This window comes from Lathyrus oleraceus, chromosome 7, assembly GCF_024323335.1.
Source record: "Lathyrus oleraceus cultivar Zhongwan6 chromosome 7, CAAS_Psat_ZW6_1.0, whole genome shotgun sequence".
Classification (NCBI taxonomy): domain Eukaryota; kingdom Viridiplantae; phylum Streptophyta; class Magnoliopsida; order Fabales; family Fabaceae; genus Lathyrus; species Lathyrus oleraceus.
This window is the reverse complement of record NC_066585.1, coordinates 124,124,851-124,145,163: the sequence shown is the minus strand read 5'-3', so window position 1 is coordinate 124,145,163 and position 20,313 is coordinate 124,124,851. Positions and strand designations below refer to the sequence as shown.

Below are 20,313 nucleotides of genomic sequence, written 5' to 3'. Positions count from 1 at the left end.
TTGACAGAGGTTGTCGATGGGGCCACATGACAACAAACCTTGTGGAATGCATGAACGGGGTATTCAAAGGAATTAGAAATCTGCCAATAACCGCCTTGGTAAGATCGACCTATTATAGGTTGGCTTCTACGTTCGCAACCAGAGGTGAAAGATGAAGTGCGGTGTTAATGTCTGGGCAAGTATTTAGTGAGTGTTGCATGAAAGTTATGAAAGAGGAGATCATCAAAGCTAGCACACACGCTGTAACAGTCTTTGACCGTCATAGGCAAAATTTCAGCGTCTAGGAAATAATGGACCACAACGAGGGGAGACCAAATTTAGCTTATGATGTTAGACTAAACAGAAGCTGGTGCGACTGTGAAAAATTCCAGGCATTCCGCATTTCTTGCTCCCATGTCATTGCAGCATGCACATATACTCGTCAAGACGCTTACAGCCATTTATCTGATGTGTACAAGACTGACACCGTCATAAATGTATATAATAAAAGCTTCTCGATACTACCAATGGAGGAATATTGGCCTCCATATGAAGGTGATATAGTTTGGCACAATGATGAGATGCGTAGAACGAAAAAAGGAAGGTCAAACAACACACGTATCAGGACAAAAATGAATTCAACAGATAAAATGATAAGATTATGTAGTATATGTCGTCAACCAGGACACAACAAAGAACAATTGTCCCAATCGAGGAGCATCATCTGGGTCATAAGCTTTTTGTAACATTGTATTTTTGTAACCTTCAATCATTATATATCATAAAGTTTTTGTTACAACGAGGTTCACAACAAACATCAGTACAAAATAAGCTAACTGAAAACATAAATATTTCTAACTGATTACAACAATCAAATTGATGTCATCTCGACCGAACATCATTTCCCTAACATCTTTATCAGTCTTCATTCGCACCCAACCAAAGATACTATCGAGTCTCTCAATACTTCTAATTTTTTCCCTTATGGTATTTTCCCATCTAACCAACGAACCAACTCCCTCTTCAGTTGCTCGAACATAGTGATGTTCCAGAAGAGCATCAACATCTGAGGTTTGTCTCTAGCATAAATCACCTTTCCGTATCGGCGACGAACACCAAACATGATTGTCAGATGATTAAATGAGATGTCGAACAATGACTCACACAACACATCTATTTATAACAAAAAAATTGCATTTTACACTGAGGTGTCAATCCAATTGGCGTCTCCTTTGTAAAAATACACATGAGCGTCAATTGGATTGGCTAGGGCACATGCCCTAGCCAATCCAATTGACGCCTTCATTCAATTTTTAAGAGGAGTCGCCAATTGAATTGGCGCCTCCTTCTAAAAATGGGATAATTTGAGAATTTTTTTAAAACCAGGGATATTTTAGGAATTTTCTTAAAAAATTGGCTTAGTTTTATAAAAAATTCTAAAAATTTACTCATCTCTCTTTTGATTTAATATTTGGGTTTATGCCTTGCACTTTGACAACTTTCCGATACCTGTCTATCCTGTGCAATATTGGCAATACAACAAGCAAAGAAATTATAAAAGGAAAACACCAGAGCTTAAGGGCCTGTTTGAAATGCATCTTAAAAACTCTTTTTTAGTTTTTGAAAATTTAAAATTTAAAAACTTGTTTGAATATAATGTTTTGCAAAAGTGTTTTTAAAAACTCTTTTCTATTTTTCAGTTTTTAAAAGCAAAAAAGTGAAACAGTTTAATTGTGTTTTGCTTCTTACTTTTTAGTTTATAGTATTATAAAACTTGAAGAAAAAATATAAAAATTTATAATTTTCATAATAGTATTAATGTAATTTTAATATTTTTTATATTTTAAAAATAAAATAGAAAAACGTATTTGAAAGAGTATATTATTTCTTTTATTTATGCTCTTTTTATGTATAAGTAATATTTTCAAATATGTTTATTTATTTTACTTAATTTTTTTTTTGTGTTTCTTAACTATTTTCACTATATAACTTTTTTTTTCTATTAAACGTGGAATCCAATTTTTTACTTATTTTTTTTCTTATTATTATTATAAATAAGTGTTATGTGATTTGTAAAATTAAAAATTGATTTAACCCAATTATTTGTATTCGACCAAATATCAATTAATTTTCTTAAGTTTGTAATATTTTATACAATAAAATAGATTTTAAAAATAAATGACAAAATATGCATTTTTATTCTCTTCTTAAAATACTATTAAAAGATTAGATTATCAAATAAGTTTTTTCATTTTCATATTTTCAAAACAGGTTTTAAAAATTAGTTTATCAAACAAATTTTTTTGTTAATTTTCTTCTTAAAAATAATTTTTTTAAATAGATTTGAAAAACAAATTTTAAGAACTAAAATTGAAAAGTGTTTCAAACAGACCCTTTATCTCCTAGCACCAAGACCAACAAGATACTCCAAGTTTAATTGAAATACCTGATAGTGTAAAGAGATTTTACACCATCAGTTAATCATAGCCGTCGGATATTAAAAGAAATTTGACTTTTATTTTAAAAACTTATAAAATAATACAAACGGACGATGTTGATGAATCGACGGTCTAAATTTTTTTACACTGACAGTGTATAGTAATTAATCTCTTATTAAAAAATTAAATAAATAAAAAAATATTATAATAAAAACTAAATAAGATGACTTAAAATCAAAATAATTATAATTAAATCTTTTTTTATTAATATATAATTAAGTGTCATTTTCAATTATTATAATTATACATATTTTTTTAAATTTTGACTCATTTTTAAATTAAATTGGACCTCCGGTCTAAATGGACCGCCCTGCCTAACATCAAGCAAATGTGGGATTAAATACAATTTTCTTTTCCTTTTTTAATAAATAAATTTTGTCTCCTATCACCAACCAAATGTAAGATTAATCTCTTTCCTTTTTCTTTTTTAACAAATAAATTTTGTCTCCTAGCACCGACCAAATATAGGATTAAATACCATTCTCTTTTCTTTTTTTAACAAATAAATACCATTTTCTTTAGTCATTCTAAATTTATCATTCAAACAATCCTCTAAGTTCCTACTATCCAATTATGTTGTTAGGTGGGCAGCACGGGTCTGAACTCGGTCACTCAACTCCACAACTACAACTACCACCATATGACTAATATGAACTTTCCTTCGCGGCTATTTACACCATTCAAGTTTCGAATTGCAATTTAGAACTTGGAACATGGCTCCAAAGAGTATAACGGAGTTGGGAGTCGACGACTTTGTTAACGCTGGCTTATCACCGGTTGAAGCCAACCAATTCAAGGAACTTCTCCTCTCACTCTCACTCTCCTCCGGCGACGATCCCGCCCACACATGGCGCCGCATCGTCAGCCGCAGAGTCCTCAAACCATCTTATCCTCATCCATTGCATCAGCTTATCTACTATACCATCTATTCTAATCATCACTCTTCACCTACTCCTCCTCTTTATTGGTTCCCTTCTATGTAAGTCACTCTAGTTATACTATATCTGCTCTTACATGTTATTATATCTATTCACTTCATGTTCATGTATTGATTTATTCTTGATTGGTTTCCACATTCAGAGAGCAGGCAAAACGCACCAATCTAGGTCGTTTCATGGAAGCTCATGGTTCTGAGCTTTTAGGAGCATCCTCTTACAAGGATCCTATTACTAGTTTTCCTCTTTTTCATAACTTCTCTGTTCAACACACTGAGGCAAGTGCAAGTTTAGTTACCTTTTGTAGCACCGACATCTATGAGAAAATGTGTGTCTGGTGTACGAAACTGACCCTAACGTTTGTGATTACGTTTGTATAATTTATCTATATTCATTTTTTTCAAATTATTATTGGTGTCACGGTCGGTGTCATGTTTCCGGTGTCCTTGTTGGATAGGTTACTTTTTCTTTTTACATAGTTTTATTATTCTGCTTCTGTAATTTCCACCTCTTTGTATATGTATTTGTAATTGTGTTGCATTGCATTGCATTGCAGGTGTACTGGTCTCTTATTCTCAAGGAACTTTCTATTTCCTTTGTTCAACCTCCAAATCGCATTTTAGATACATCTTCCAACCCATCGAAACACGGAGGAACCTGGCTTCCTGGTTCTGTCCTTAACATTGCCGATTGTTGTCTGCAACCCAGCTCCCGCCCTAACAAACAAGACGACAGTGTAGCCATCGTGTGGAGGGTTGAAGGTTTTGATGATGACTCCGAGGTTAATCGTATGACTCTCAAACAACTTCGACAACAAGTCATGTAAACTCACCTCTCATCACTCATGTGTCTCACCTTACCCTTTTGGTTTTCTTAAAGTGTTTTCCTCATTATTTTTAGGTTGGTGGCGAATGCAATACATGCTAATTTCTCGAAGGGCGATGCAATTGCAATTGATATGCAAATGACAGTCAATGCTGTGATTATATATCTTGCTATTATTTTAGCAGGATGTGCTGTGGTATCAATAGCTGATAGCTTTGCACCAAAAGAAATTGCAACTCGCCTCCGTGTTTCCAATGCAAAGGGTATTTTCACACAGGTAATATTCTAAATTCGGTACTATGTTTATGACTTTAACTCTAAAGCTACAGTTGATGGAATGGTTGGACTTGCTTTTTTTGTTTCTTAGTATTCAATATATGTGTATAATAGTGGTATTCAATACTTGGAACTGCCAAAACAAGCGCAGACATAGTCAATATGCCATGATAAGGATGACTTGCAAGCAAAATGTGGTATTTAACAACCATCACGCTGGCTGATTTTGCATCCAAAATAGTACTTTGGAAACTAGATTTCACGGAACCAAGAGTTTTAGTTAGATTCAAACAACAAACAATAGGATTGTGAATGTTGATGATGTTTAGCTAGGAGAACATAGCAGAGCAAGTCATTTAACTCCAAGGAAGCATATGAGTTCTAAAAGAGGATGATGACTATCATTGGCTTGATGTTTCATCTCTAGGACTTAGTTCAAACACACACAACCAAGAAAATGGTAACTACGCTTAATTGTAAAATGAACAATTCATGATAGAAACTATTATTTCTTAATAATTTTGTCTGAAACTTGTCTTCTAAGGACTTTGAAACATGCTTCTTTTTTTCTTCTTCATTTTCATCAAAAGAGATCAAAGCATTGTTAAAATTCCATACTCTGAATACAGCCCCTCAAATGTATCTTCGTAACTCGAGAGATTAGTCTATATCTCTTGGTTGGGATACCTTTGTTCACCAGAAAAATAACCCACATGTGCAAAATGGTTAGGAAAACGCAGGGAAGAATGAAGAAGGTATGAAGCTGTTAGAGTATTTAAAGTATAGAAAATGGGAAAGGAAAGGACAGCAAGAATTCCACAAGAAAAGTGGAATTTGGGAGGAAGTGAGCCCATCGAAGTGTTAGTCTAGTTACTATAGTGCTCCATTTCTGTTTCTTTCTTATTTAAGTTTCTGCAATCTCTGAGTTAACTCCCAGGTTTCCTTAATATTAGAGTGGATTTCTATCATTTTCCTATTTTTAACAAATTAAAATTGTATTTAACTCACCTTTTTATTTTCAGGATTTCATATCAGGAGGTGGCAGAAAAATCCCGTTGTACAGGTGAAGAAATTGCTAGCATTGTTCTTGTTGCTAAATTTTTTGCAGCACTTCAACTTTTGAATACTGAAATCATGCTTAACTTGGCCCTGGGGCACGTTATGATGCCTTAGTCTGATTTATCTGTTTAAAGATAGTTGGTATGTTAAGTGAAAACAAAGTTTATTTAAAGATAGTTAAGTTGTGTAATGATCATCTGTTGATGCATTCTTTAATAGATGTTTCAGTTCTAGATGCTGATCTAAAAAATACTTACTTGAGTACCTCTCTCCGACTGCTTTACTTCCTTAACTTGAGCTTTGTATTATTCACGTTTAATGGTTGTTAGCTGGATTTGCAACTTTTCTTTAAGCACGTTGATCGCTAGAAACCTCATTCTGCGTATTTGTCCTTGCAGTCGAGTCACTGAGGCAGCTGAATGTAAAGTTATCGTGCTACCTGTGATAGGTGATGATGTAGCAGTACAATTAAGGGAACAAGACTTATCATGGAAAGATTTTCTCTCTTCTGGAAGTCAAAACTCCAGGTAATGCGTATTGCAATGCATTCATTAGACAATACATTAATTTGAGTAAGTGGTTGCATTAATATACTAAATACCCATTGCAAAATATCCTAATAACGTGGTAAAAGGGGAGAGATTGAAAGTTTTCATGTTTTCTTTTTTCTAAGTTTGTTTAGTCCGACCTTATGACCCAACTCTTTGCAGATCAGATGATTACTCTCCAGTCTATCAGTCTATTGATACTGTTACTAATATACTATTCTCATCTGGAACCACAGGTAAAGATTACCTCTTATAACATATCAGATTGAGATCACCAATCACCATTATAATGGTTTTCTGGTTATATTTTGGGTTTAATCAGGAGATCCAAAAGCTATTCCTTGGACTCAACTTGCCCCAATACGAAGTGCTGCTGATGGATGGGCTGCTATTGATGTACAAGCTGGAGATGTCTATTCCTGGCCTACGAATTTAGGATGGGTGATGGGACCTACTGTATTATATCATTGCTTTCTAACCGGTGCTACTCTTGCTTTGTACCATGGATCTCCTCAAAGCCGTGGTTTTGGGAAATTTGTTCAGGCGAGTCTTCCAAGTTAATATCTCATTACTTTATGACTTTTTCTACTTTTGAACAATTTTTATTTAGTATTTTGATCTTTACAGTGGTAATTATCAATTATTGTTGTGATCAACTAAGTTTGGGGAAATAATTTAAATAGGGTAATGATTCTATGTTATCACGGTAACTGCACATCCTTGTATCTGTGGCTCTTCGTATGCATATAGCATTCTCTTGATTTTAATTTAAAAACAGATTCTATAACATGCCTACTGTCTCTTTTCCTTCTCAACAAATACATCACACCAAGGCACAACTTTATTCATTCTACTATGACTGTTCAGGATGCAGGTGTTACCATTTTGGGAACCGTTCCAAGCTTAGTGAAATCTTGGAAGAGTACTCGATGTATGGAGGGCTTGGATTGGACAAAGATAAAGTAATGACTATTACAAGTGTAAAGAGTAAAATAGCTACTAAGAAAAATGAAATAAACTGCTTCCCTTGTATGCAGGTTATTTTGTTCCACTGGAGAAACATCAAATGTTGATGATGATCTATGGCTTTCTTCAAAATCTTATTATAATCCAATCATTGAAGTATGTGGAGGAACGGAGCTTGCGTCCAGCTACATTGCAGGAAGCCCCCTGCAGCCTCAAGCTTTTGGAGCATTCAGCACAGCATCAATGACAACTGGCTTTGTCGTTCTTGACGAAAATGGAGTTCCTTATGTAAGAATTTTTTCTGGATAACTTAAACTCTTTGGTCATAATTTATTTATCTGTGCTGAGTCTTCTACTTCTTATTACATTACATCGTGTCAATGCATCAGTATAATTTTCTGGATAGTTTTGTTGTGTGCTTACTTACTTCAACTACCGGACTAGGGAACATAACAGATATGTTGTCTATGAAGAAGACACTAGACACGGCACTGGCATCTGACACAACGGCACCAATAATAATTTTTAAAAATAAATAAATTGAATGCTTTCACATGTTTTAGTATCGTGTCGGTATAAACACGTGTCGGACACCAGACACACTTTCTATCAGAAATGTTGGTTCTACAAAGTATGTTGTTGTGATAATGGTTAATCAAATACCCGAGTCACAAAATCTGTGATCCATAACTCCTAATGGCCATCAATTTGAATTCTCCATGTGAATCTTTTTCAATACTTGTTTTGTTTCTGTACAGGTCTAGTTTTTACGCCAGCCCTTTGTTCTCCAGTTTTCAGTTCCTATTTCACTCTTAAATTCTTTTGGAACTTCATACACTTGTGAAATCACCTTCAATATCTTTCATCATTTTCCCATAGTAGCAGACTATCTTTGGGTTTATACAATTTATTTATAGGTTTTCTGATTTATTGATTTCTGTGACCAATATGACAGCCAGAAAATGTTCCATGTGTTGGTGAAGTGGGTTTGTTCCCTCTCTCTCTTGGAGCATCTGATAGATTGCTGAACGCCGACCATGATGAGGTTTACTTTAAGGGAATGCCCGTGTATAAAGGAAAGGTATCTACTACTGTATATCAGTAAGACCTACATTAAGGACTTCAAACAATACCCTCTTTGTAAATTACATTAGACTAAATTTTTAATTTTGACTCCATTCATTTTGCTATTATTGCTATAACTTGTCAATTGTCATGACTATCTTGATATGAGTATTAGCAGGTTCTTAGGAGACATGGAGATATAATCAAGAGAATGGTCGGTGGCTATATCATTGTACAAGGGAGGGCTGATGACACCATGAATCTTGGTGGAATAAAGGTATTACTCTTTCAACAAAATGCAAAGTGTTGGGAAAAATTTAAGTCTCGCAGTGAACGTATTCTGAAAGGGATCTCGGATCTTGATGAATTGTTAACTTAACATGAACATTACTCTGGGACTAAATGGACTGAATAATGTTATTCATACTTAGAATTTTTTGTTGCTGATATGCAGACAAGTTCAGTAGAAATTGAGCGTGTCTGTGACAGGGCTGACGAGTGCATTTTGGAGACAGCTGCAGTCGGTGTTGCAACTGCAAATAGGGGGCCAGAACAACTGGTTATATTTGTAGTTCTAAAGGAAGGATACAATTCAAATGCAGAAACTCTAAGAATGAAATTTTCTAAAGCTATTCAAAGCAACCTCAATCCTTTGTTTAAGGTCTGACCCTTTGGTAGAATTTGAATAATTATGAATTGATTGCAGCTTATTTACTATTTGAAAAGTGAAAACTGACCTGATTTGGGATTAACTGATGTAACACTCACAGCTCTTTTTGTCACACATTATTACAGGTAAGCATTGTTAATATAGTTCCTGAGTTTCCTCGAACATCTTCCAACAAAATCTTGAGGAGGGTAATGAGAGATCAAATGAAGCGCGAACTATCAGTTCAGAGCAGACTTTAGTGACAACCAATTCTCAGGCATACTAGGACAGACAGTCCTCTTCATGTGCATAAAGAAGTGAGCGATGAAAGACAGTCAATCCTTTGATTTGGAAGCTTGAAGATTTTAACTACCAAAATAAGTGACACTTGTGAGGGGTGTATAAATATAAAAGTTATAAAAATTGAGGAAAAAAAACAAAACTGATGGTAGAAGTACAAGTTACAACCACTCGTCAATGTTTGATAAACAATGGTTTAGAAGGGACAAATACTGTCTGTGGTACAGGTGCATTTTGCATTCCCAGGATACTCTTTTAATGACAAATGTTAGTATATGTTAAGTGTTATATTATGCAGGGAGATAAAACTCTGCACCTTCTTATTACTAAACTCTTTCACTTCAATTATCAAACAACATTCTATTCTTAATTCTTCGAATAAGAGTAACTGCAAGCTGACAGAAACCAGAATTTACGGCTAACAATATGTGTATTACTAACTGCAAATCCCGCATTAGTGGAAAAAACTGAAAACTAAACCAGTGTTACAATTATTAGAATTTGAGATAACTCATTTTTATAAAATCAACTTATAAGATGAAGAGTGTCATTATATATAAATTCTTTCAACGTTCATTTCCAACTAACGTGAGACTTGAGATTTTTCCTATAGCTTTTACAACCTTACAAGTTGTGTTTGTGTAAATTGGACTCAATTATTGGGTCAACATATGTATTGGGCTATACTGTCCTATCACACCGGGCATTCAATGGCGGAACATTATTTTTGGGATTTTTTAATGTATGTTTCATAGTTACCACACAAAAATACTTATATGCCTCCAGATTTCGGAGATGCACCAATTTCTGATTGAAAGTTAAAATATTCCAGAGATGCATCTCCGTTTATTTTACGGAGTTACATTTGTGTAACGTATCAGAACAACATGTTTCATGTTATGTTTTGTTTACACGTATTTAGATGAAGATTTATAAATGTTATCTACATGTGACGAGATTTAAACCATATAATCGATATAAAAAAAATGACGTACATAAATTCAAATAGTCCAAAAATATCATATAAATAAAAGATCAATAAAGGACAAAAAAATCGAGAACAACGATAAAGTAGCATGATGTCAAAATAGAATACAGTCCATAGTACTACTATTATATACTAATGCACTATTATGTATGTCAGACTACATCGCATCTGCCTCCTCTAGCTCTTATGCCTCCTCGGTCATCAATCCACCGTTCTCTGGCATTGTCTCCGATATATAAATGCCCCCACATGCCTCCGTCATGATGGTATTTAGGACCTGCCTCACATCAGAACCATCAGGGAAGATACCTCTATCAATGTCTGTCTGCGCAATCTCCACAATGCATCTCCGGAATTTTCTACAACTCAGCAGTTGCGCCAATGACAACAATACAGACATGAAAACCAAAAAAATATTGCCTTGATCATCATTTTCAACCAACTATCATGTTTTAGACTATGTTTAAACTATCAATCATCCAATTTTTACTCATTTTCTAACTTATACATCAATTTCTACTCATTTACACAAAAATTCAAAAACTATTCAAAATATCAAAAAACTTACAATTTTTCACTTTACTTTATTGTTGGATGATGTTTCTGATGATGATTGAAATTCCTTTGACCTTGGTTACTTGATTTTGGGCTTGTTGATGAGAATAAATTTGAGAGAGTTTGAAGTATTTTTTGAGAAATATGAGAAATGAGGAAGATGAATAGTTATGATGCGACGTTATTCCGTAAATGCATCTCTGGAATATTTTAACCTTAATTGAAACTTGAGTGCGTCCAGAGATACATCTCAAAATCTATGAACATTTAAATATTTTCGTGTGGTGGGTAACAAACATATATAATCCATTAAGAAATCTCCTTATTTCTTCCATCATGAAGACACACACCGCACCCTAAGTAAATTCAAAATTATTTTTAAAAATCGAAAATGCATTTTTTGATACACTTTATTTCACACTCCAACTATTCTTAAGTGTGCCGCATTCTCATTTTAAAAAATAATAATAATAATTGAAAATATATTTTTGGCGGCAAGAAGAATAGTTATGTTTAGAGACATTTAACAAATATATACAAAATGGATGAGCCCCCTTCACTTTCTGACGCTTTATATAACTTCATTGTTATTGGTTTTATTTCAATCAACTTATTTTTCAAATGATTTGTTTGAAATGATTGAATTGTACCTTATAATATAAGCCAAGATTTATGTACGGTTCGAACATGCTGATCTTGTAGTTGAACTAAATCAAATAGAATAAGGTGTCTCTTACCAAACAAAATACATAATTGTTGTATAAAAAGGGTTGAAAAGTGTGACATTAGATGGCTGATAATTCGGGGTTCGTTTGTTAAACATCTCTTATGGAAGAATATTTTGAATTTTAAAAATATATTTTTAAACTATTTTTTATTTATAAATTAAATGTATGATTCATGATGGGATATGGAATGGATTATCGGAAATTATTTATAATTGAGGGAGTGTAAGTAATAAACTTAAAACTAGTGACTATAAAAAAAAAATCTATCCCGTATTCCCCTACAATTATTCCTCAACTCCTATATTTTTCAAAATATTCTAAATATAGTTTTTATATTAATTTTTTTTAATTGAAAATTTTTATACCCCTACAACAGTGTATCAATGTCACTTAAAGAATTTAGATATATAATTTCTCTAACTTGCAATAATTTTTCTAATATTATAATTTTTTATCAAATTTTTGTTCATCCTATAATTTGCAATAAATTTTTCTATATTATAATTTGTTATCAAATTTTTATTCACAGAATAATTTGTAATAAATTTTCAAATATTATGATTTTTTATTAAATTTTTGTTCACCAGAATTTTTTTATATATTTTTATTTTCATTTTGTAATAACATAATAGACGACGGTCAAAAATGGTTAAAATTTTCCTACCGAAATGAAAGGCCCAATAAAAGATCTAGTTGACCCAAATTGACAGCCATAGGAAGCTGAGTAGCGTGGTTATCAACAGAAAGTAACGAGTGAGGAGGGAAAAGCCAAGTACTCCATTCAAACAGTTACAGCTACAATCCATACACGCTATATATTGCTCCATTCTTTCATCAGGAACTTCTCTTTCGACTTGTTTTAAAGAAGTGTTTAGTTTATCTATTTAGTTCAAGGAGAATTTGTGTTCCCGCCTATTTTGAACACCACCTGTTTGTTAAAATAACCCAACCATAACCAACATTGTTTTTTCGTGTTTCATTGCCTGAGCCACCAAAATGCTAATTCTCCAAACTACTATTGTGCCTGGAACCTTCTCACCTTTCCGTACAACAAAAATTGATACATGCTTCTTGTCTTGTTCCACTATATCTACCCATCACATTGTAAAGCCTGTTTCAATATCATGCTCTGTTTCAACAAGCTCTAGTTCAAAACCTGAACCCGAATCTAATCCTAGCTCCAAACTAAGAGCAAAAAATAAGGGAAAAAGTTCCAAATCTGAAGATGCTGTATCTGTTAATAAGGATGGTGGAAATTCTGAGTATATCTTCCCAACAACTATTCCAAGGAAGCCGAGGCGCGGTCGTAAAAGTGAGGCCATGAAAATAGAAGATTTTGTACGCGATACATTGGAGAATACTTTTGCTGCAATTCGGCAGCAAAATGGGGATGCTTTGAAGAATCACAATGATATAATGAAGGGCAGTGTTGGTGATGATGGTAAATCAGAACACAGTGATGATGATAGTGATGAGGGGGAGGAAGATGAAGAGGGAGATGGGGGTGAAAAGAAGATGGTGATTGAGGAAGAAAGTGAGAGCTGGCCATTGGATACGGATGTTGGGTGGGGAGTTAGAGCTTCAGAGTATTTTGAGAAGCATCCAATTAAGAATGTTGTGGGAGATGATGGTGTTGAAATTGATTGGGAAGGCGAAACGGATGATAACTGGGTGCAGGAGATCAATTGCTTGGAATGGGAGAGTTTTGCTTTTCATCCCAGCCCTTTAATTGTCCTTGTTTTTGAACGCTATAACAGGTACTACTAATTTCTATTCTTATATGATTTTGATGGAACAACGAATGATAGTTGATAGAGTTTTTGGCAATCTTTCAGATATAACATATATACTTTTGTGCTCACTTTTCAAAGAAAATGTGTTTTTGTTAGTTATACACTTCAAGTCTTAAGTGATTCCATGCAACTCGGCTCAGATTAGTTGGTTTATAATGTCTGAAATCTTGATGTGCTTCCATGAAATTGGTTCGTCTTTATAAATAAATTGTTTTTTTCAAAATATAGTCCTAGGAATGTTTTACTTACTTTTTTTCTTTTAAGATGTGTATTGTTCCCAAAAGATAATTGTCATTTATTTAAAGGTATTGTAAAGCAAATAAGAACTTGGTTTAGTGTAGGAATGACATGTTGATAGAAATTTTAAATAGTTCATATACTTACTTATGATGAAATTCAAATGTGTGTGGTTAGTCTAAACTAGTTAGGACTAAGCTCAATGAAAGATATATAAAAGAGATGACTCTTATAGTCAATGTCTTATGCAGTGTTCTCATTAGCTCATGGTTGATCTTAGTGCTCCTAGACTCCCCAACAACTTATAGCTAAATGCAGCCTTTGGTGTTTGATTTTGTTATTCAACAGGGCAGTCGATAACTGGAAAAACTTGAAAGAGCTAGAGAAAGCAATAAAGGTGTACTGGAGTGCTAAAGATCGGTTACCTCCCCGGGTATGCTCAATTTCTTTTGGTGTACTAAAACTGCATTTTTCATCTATTACACATACCTGAAATGAAGAAAAAAAAATGATGTTTACTTCTCATCACTACAAACTTTACCTTCTGATGACTCACTAGTTAAAATTAGAACCTGGAGTCTCTAAAGTTTTCAAGTATCATATATTCTTTGATTTTCCTATTTGTAGGCGGTTAAGATAGACATTAACATAGAGAGAGACTTGGCTTATGCCCTCAAAGCTCGAGAATGTCCACAAATTTTATTTTTACGGGGCAATAAGATGGTGTACAGGGAGAAAGGTGAGATTGTTGTTCATTCTCTTCACTTTCATTATATACCAGTGACATAGTTTTTGTTTGGCTTTCACTTAGACAGTAAGGAATGCACACTCTCTTCGTCTAGGTTCTACCCTCATACTGATACACAGTTGCTTATACCTTTTGCAGAACTCAGAACTGCAGATGAGCTGGTTCAGATGATTGCATTTTTCTATTACAATGCAAAGAAGCCTGCATGGATAGATGACAAGGCCTTATATTTACGATATTAATTGTTTTTTCAAGAATGTCACACGGCCCTTGTTGCCTTGTTGCCTTGTTGCGTAGCAATTCTATATTATGATAATGATGAAATGAAATATATAAAACTAGAGATATAATCAAGATTATTATTCATCAATGCAAATATATAAAACTATTGATCATCTAAAATGAATGTGGCAGTGACTTGCAAGTTGCCAAACCTGTCTGTGTGCTCTGTGCTGGATCAAAATTTGAAATTGCATGTGGTTGGAAAATTGAATTTAAAATGTTTCCCTTGGGATTTATCTGGCTGCAAAATAATACAGCTTTCATTATCTTAAACCATCATATCATAACTTGTTTAAAAACATTTTGTTTTTGTCTCTATTAAAAAATCAAAATAATTTAGATACAAACAAATACAAAATTCATTAGACACATAGGTTTGATGTAATAATCGCCATTCGTTGGCGAATCCAAAGAGAAAGATTCGTACTTTGAGAATAGAGATTGTTGTAGGGCAGTGCTAAGCTTCCACAAGATTTATATCCTGTAGAAAAACCAACCACTTCCACAGTTGGCACACATGGAATCACACATCCTTGTGTGGAACACCAACATTAAAAATGCCAAACCTAATTTGTCACTGTTCTAAAATGCCCTTCACGCCTTGATTATTTTACTCTCGATGTCCATGCGTGATTCACACATCCATCTTATTATTAAAAAGGATAAAAGTATATTAAAACTTGTTCTCTAACCAACCTTCTCAAGCAAAGTATTTCTAATCCGTTACTCAATCGGTTCAAACTCCAACAGGTGGAGGGTTTGCGTGGAGGGTTTGCGAGTTGTGATTCAAATAAAAAATATTTTTTTAAAAATTTATTTTGTCGATTTAAAAAAAATATAACACAACTAATACAATCATACTCATTTATAACACTCAAATTCGATAAAACACATCCTATAATATATAATAAGATTCACCATCACAACATAACATTTTATGATAATAATATAAAATTCAACAAGACACATTATTGATAGACCAGAATATTTGTTAGAATATTCTTGTAATAACATCTGTATCTTTTCCATTTTGTCTTTCATGAATTGATCCAGTAGATAGCCATGGGCTCCATGGATTTCAACCCCATCAAAACCAGCTTCAATAGCATTTCTTGCAGCAAGTTTGAAGTCATTGACAATATCAGGAATCTCATCTGTCCTTAGTCGTCTCGGTGCCGTGAATTGTTGTTGATCATTACTTGTGATTGACTTATCTGTAGAAGATATCGGAGCTTGTCCATTGGGGTGATAAATTGAATTTGAAACCCTTTCAACATGCCAAATTTGACAAAAGAAGATAGCACCTGTCATACCCCAAAATTTGCCCGTTAATATTACAAGGCATTTCAAAGGCACTCCAACTTATTTTTCAAGGCATTGATCTTAAAAGAACAAGGACCCAGCACACGGATGACAAAATCCAGAAAATGGCATAAACTGGTTTGCTCGCTAGGCGAGCAATTCCTTCGCCTAGCGAACCCTTCGCTACGCCACTCGCCTAGCGAAGCTTGCGAATACCAGAAAATTCTGGGCTTCATTCTGAGCCCATTAGGTCATAAAAAGAGCATTATAAATACCACAACTTCAGTCAGAAAAAGGGAGAGGGAAAAGGGAACAAAACCGGAGATAGAAAGAAGGCACAACAAACCCTGGAGGCTAACCCAGAGAATTCAGAGCAACCCTAAAGGAAACCCTGAAGGAAACTCATCTGCACCAAGGTTATATCCGCCCAATTCAATCCGACTTGCCAATTCAAGGTTGCAATTCAATTGCCAACAGGTTTGAATTACTATTATCGCTTTATGTTCTTAATTTGCATGTGGCATTATGATTGAATTTATAAAAATATCTTAAGTTTCGCATGTGGATTTAAGTATGTGTGAATGTCTTGAACGTTTAACCATGAAATTTCTGTGATGGATGCCATAGGGTGTGGAACTTTCTGGAATTGTACTGCCCTTAAAACCAGAACTCGCAGCCGCTCGCTAGCACATCGCTAAGCGAGCATGTAGCGAGCATTCGCTAAGCCTTCGCTAGGCGAGGCAGGAGCGAACATGACAGTAGCTGTTTTTTTCCTGTTCTGATCTGTTTTATCCTAACCATGTGTTATTTTGCCTACTGCTATGTTTCTTTTATGGTGCAACTCTCGATTGCACCCTGATTCGGTATTCTGACCTGTTTGCTGAATTTTGTAAGGGTTCACATATTTCCGGCAAAGGTAGCTGGCTAAGGTATTCCACTTTATTTGTGGGATACCCTTGTGGAGATCCATCTTAATTACCTAATTGATTTTAATGTGGAGATTCATCCTAATTACCTAATTAGTTTTAATGTGGAGATTCATCCTAATTACTTAATTGATTATAATATAATTGATTACAACTACCTAATTGATTACAAAATATTGCCTTTGAATATATGATCTTGGACCTCTCTTTGTTGCCTTACGATATTACGGTATTACGGTCATGTCCCGCGAATGTGGGGATACACTTAGCAAAGACCCTTCGGTTAAATCATCATGTCCCTATAAAATAAATCATAGTCCCTCGGATGTTGCCTTCGAATATATGATTTTGTCCCTCGATGACCCTTCGTTGTAGCCTACGGTTAAATGATGATCGTCCCTTCGAATGCTAAGGTATCCTTACAAATGTTGCCTTTAATGACCAATCGATGACCCTACGATGACCCTTTTACATCCAAGGGATAAAACTACTTACTCCTCAATAGTAAGGACAGTTTTACCCTCATAAGGATAGGAAATGCCCATAAAGACCTTGGGTGGGTATAACTCTTAATTGCTAGCTCACAACCTAAAATATTTTTCATACCTCACACTTTGCCAATACTAGAAAATCACCACTTGGTATACATTCGTACTAGAATCATTGCCAAGTTATATTTTTCTAAACCGCTTTCAAAATTAAACGAGATAAATACTTTGTATACATTCATACGAGAATCATTACAAAGTTAAACTCTCTTTTCAAAACATTTTAAACAATTCACAACCACTCTTTCAGACAAACATAAGTGATCAAGCAATTAAGAGCCCATGGATAACCATGGATACAAAGGGTGCTAACACCTTCCCTTTGTATAATGTACCTCCCGAACCCAAAATCTAATTAAGGTCTTTCCTGTTCTTTTCCACCTTTCCTTATTGGATAAAAGAAAAGTCGGTGGCGACTCTTGCTATCCGCGACATTTGCTTTCCAAAGCAAAACACATAAAGTCAGTTCACCGTATGACAGAACTGGCGACTCTGCTGGGGACTTAAAAAGAGAGGTTACCTTAAAAAACAAGATCACTTATTCAAATTGTCTGATTTACTTTTAAGGGATTGCTTGGGTATTTTATGCTTGAGTGAAAGATCCTACACCCGGATCTAGTGTACCTTAGGTAAGTAGCAATAGATCATCGCGACTATCCGGCATATACTGGAATGGTCAAAATGATGGCTACGGTTAATGTGATACTTTGGATGTCCTGATGTTCCTCATGTTTACTTGAGGAAAAATTTGGCTTTCGCGTGGTGTCATCAAAGCATTAACCAGACCTTTGGAACCCTAATTGACTCATCCTAGCCATTAGGAAGTAGTGAGATAACTGACTTCGGTTCCGACTGGGGTTGGTTGAGACTCGATACTACACTCTTTGAGATTGGACTTTAGGGAAGCTTCGGTCAACCGCTTGGTGTTGCACTGAGGTGGACTTAAAGGAAGGTCAATGATTTGAGATCCTTCTAGAACCCGGTTACTATTCTAGGACAGGTTGAACCAACCAAACTTCAGTGGGGAGGGTACTTACCTATGGAACGCATGCAAGCCTTAAAACCTAAGAATGATTGATGTGTGACTTGTTTGTGCTTGTTACTTATTTAACATCATAACATCATAACATCATAACATCATAACATCGTAACATTGTACTAACCATTTCAAGGACTTAGGGATTTAACTTTGCTCTGTTTTGTAAGGCTATGGCTCCCAGGAAGACCATCCGGGTCAATTCTGTAGCGATCTCTCCTCAACTCAAATATTTAGTGTCAGAACTTCCCGATCATGCTCAGTTCATCAAGAAACATGGTTCTCTCCTCAATTTGGTTACCACTAGTTTCAAAGAAGATATGATGAGAGTCCTATTCCAGTTCTTCGATCCTAAACATCATTGCTTCACATTCCCAGATTATCAGTTGGTACCCACATTAGAAGAATTTTCCAGGCTGCTTGGGATACCTATTCTGGATCAAACACCTTTCAGTGGTTTAGAAAAGATTCCGAAGTCTGAAGAAGTTGCCGCAGCTTTACACATGACAAAGTCCGATATTGAAACTAATTGGGTAACAAGAAGTGGAGTTAAGGGTTTACTTGCCAAATTTCTGATAAATAAGGCCCGAGAGTTCTTAAAAGTTATGAATGTCCATGCTTTCGAAGATGTTTTAGCATTACTAATCTATGGTTTGGTGTTATTTCCTAACCCAGACCAATTCATAGATATGAATGCTATTAAGATATTTCTCACTCATAACCCTGTGCCTACCTTGCTTGGAGACATGTTGCATTCCCTTCACACTCGTACTATGAAAAGGCAAGGGACTCTCATGTGCTGCATACCTTTATTGTCTAGGTGGTTTATTTCACACCTTCCTCAATCAGTCTTGAAGAATGAGCAAAATCTGAAATGGTCTCAAAGGATAATGTCGCTCTCCCATTCAGACATCCGTTGGTGTCCTCATCTCAAAGAAAATGTTATCATCATTAACCGTTGTGGAGAATTCTCTAACGTACCACTCCTGGGGATAAGAGGAGGTATTACTTATAACCCAGCTTTAGCCCTACGCCAGTTTGGTTATGCTCGAAGAGACGGTCCACATGAAATAATTATTCAAGGCACTGTGTTTGACTATGACAACGACTCTCAAGGTCTCCGTCAAAGGTTTGTACGAGCTTGGGGCATGGTGAAAAGAAGCACTTTAGGACAGAAAAACTCTATTCCTATGGAACCTTATCTCAGATGGGTACGCGCCAGAGCTCGTGAGCTTGTCATGCCATATCTTGCAGTCGGACCGCTGATTGTTGAACCAGAAGTTGAGGGAGGTACTCCTCAGATCATTCCTTATCCAGATATGCCTACCAATGTGGAAGAATTAAAGAGATCCTGGATCCAGTTGAGGGAGGAAAGGGATACTTTTGAAGCCCAGTTATGTGCTGAAAGGAAGAAAGTGTTGGAACTCACCTGCCAGCTTAATGAGGAACGAAGACTCAATACATATCTTCGCCCGAAAAGAAGCCGCCCCTGGGAGACTTGAGCTTTTATTGTATTTTATTATTTATTGTAATGAACATTGATTAAAAATTATTAATAAAAGTCATTTCTTGGTGGTTCACGCAAAGTTAAATTCCAAAAGCCCTTGAAAACATTTCATACATTGCATTGCATAACATAACATTACATAACAGGTATTCTAAAGGATCAATATTCTCACGGTCTTCCTATTGCAAACAGAAAAATGGCCCTCGAACAAACTGTCAAAGATCTCCAAGCTCAGAATGCTCAATTCCAGGAGATGATGCTGAGCTTATCCAAGGGGCAGGAAGAACTGAAGGCTCTCTTGCTCGAGAAGAAGAAAGACAAGAAACCTGTGAGTTACATTAACCCGGGAAGAAGGCTTAAAGGACAGGCTGCAGGAGTCAAGATTAGACTTCCGAAGGATCAAGAAGAGGAGACAGAAAATGATTCGGAAGATGAGAATGTTGATCCTCTCAACCAGGAGGACGACGATGAAGATTATGAAGATGAACAGTACTCTCCAAAAGAGGATAAGTATAAGTTGTTGGAAGAACGTGTGCTAGCTATGGAGGGTCAGAAGGCGCCCG

General features: G+C 35.2%; 2 protein-coding genes across 3 annotated transcripts; both read left to right on the top strand.

The window, feature by feature from the left end:
- The first annotated feature begins 3,004 nt into the window (after positions 1-3,004).
- On the top strand, positions 3,005-9,470 carry LOC127101093 (probable CoA ligase CCL12). 2 transcript variants are annotated; one of them, XM_051038422.1, is made up of 14 exons: positions 3,005-3,456; positions 3,558-3,690; positions 3,969-4,234; positions 4,313-4,514; positions 5,536-5,576; positions 5,971-6,099; positions 6,283-6,356; positions 6,443-6,663; positions 6,988-7,082; positions 7,158-7,374; positions 8,042-8,167; positions 8,327-8,428; positions 8,606-8,812; positions 8,947-9,470. In XM_051038422.1, the coding sequence occupies exons 1-14, from the start codon at positions 3,191-3,193 to the stop codon at positions 9,058-9,060; spliced, it is 2,193 nt and encodes a 730-aa protein (XP_050894379.1). In that variant the 5' UTR covers positions 3,005-3,190; the 3' UTR covers positions 9,061-9,470. The 2 variants fall into 2 exon arrangements, with proteins under 2 accessions (XP_050894379.1, XP_050894380.1); XM_051038423.1 differs by having other exon boundaries at positions 3,006-3,456; positions 8,330-8,428.
- A 2,585-nt stretch (positions 9,471-12,055) lies between these two features.
- Positions 12,056-14,544, top strand: LOC127101092 (thioredoxin-like fold domain-containing protein MRL7, chloroplastic). The gene is made up of 4 exons (XM_051038421.1): positions 12,056-13,128; positions 13,750-13,834; positions 14,029-14,140; positions 14,288-14,544. The coding sequence occupies exons 1-4, from the start codon at positions 12,368-12,370 to the stop codon at positions 14,389-14,391; spliced, it is 1,062 nt and encodes a 353-aa protein (XP_050894378.1). The 5' UTR covers positions 12,056-12,367; the 3' UTR covers positions 14,392-14,544.
- Positions 14,545-20,313: the final 5,769 nt, after the last annotated feature.

What these genes read in the sequence shown, in the direction of transcription:
- LOC127101093 (XM_051038422.1), top strand. Translation starts at nt 3,191, where the DNA reads ATGGCTCCAAAGAGTATAACGGAGTTGGGAGTCGACGACTTTGTTAAC. An exon ending in TCTCTGTTCAACACACTGAG is followed by an intron (nt 3,691 to 3,968) that starts GCAAGTGCAAGT and finishes ATTGCATTGCAG; the next exon opens with GTGTACTGGTCTCTTATTCT. An exon ending in ACCTCAATCCTTTGTTTAAG is followed by an intron (nt 8,813 to 8,946) that starts GTCTGACCCTTT and finishes ACATTATTACAG; the next exon opens with GTAAGCATTGTTAATATAGT.
- LOC127101092 (XM_051038421.1), top strand. Translation starts at nt 12,368, where the DNA reads ATGCTAATTCTCCAAACTACTATTGTGCCTGGAACCTTCTCACCTTTC. An exon ending in GTTTTTGAACGCTATAACAG is followed by an intron (nt 13,129 to 13,749) that starts GTACTACTAATT and finishes GTTATTCAACAG; the next exon opens with GGCAGTCGATAACTGGAAAA. An exon ending in GATGGTGTACAGGGAGAAAG is followed by an intron (nt 14,141 to 14,287) that starts GTGAGATTGTTG and finishes TACCTTTTGCAG; the next exon opens with AACTCAGAACTGCAGATGAG.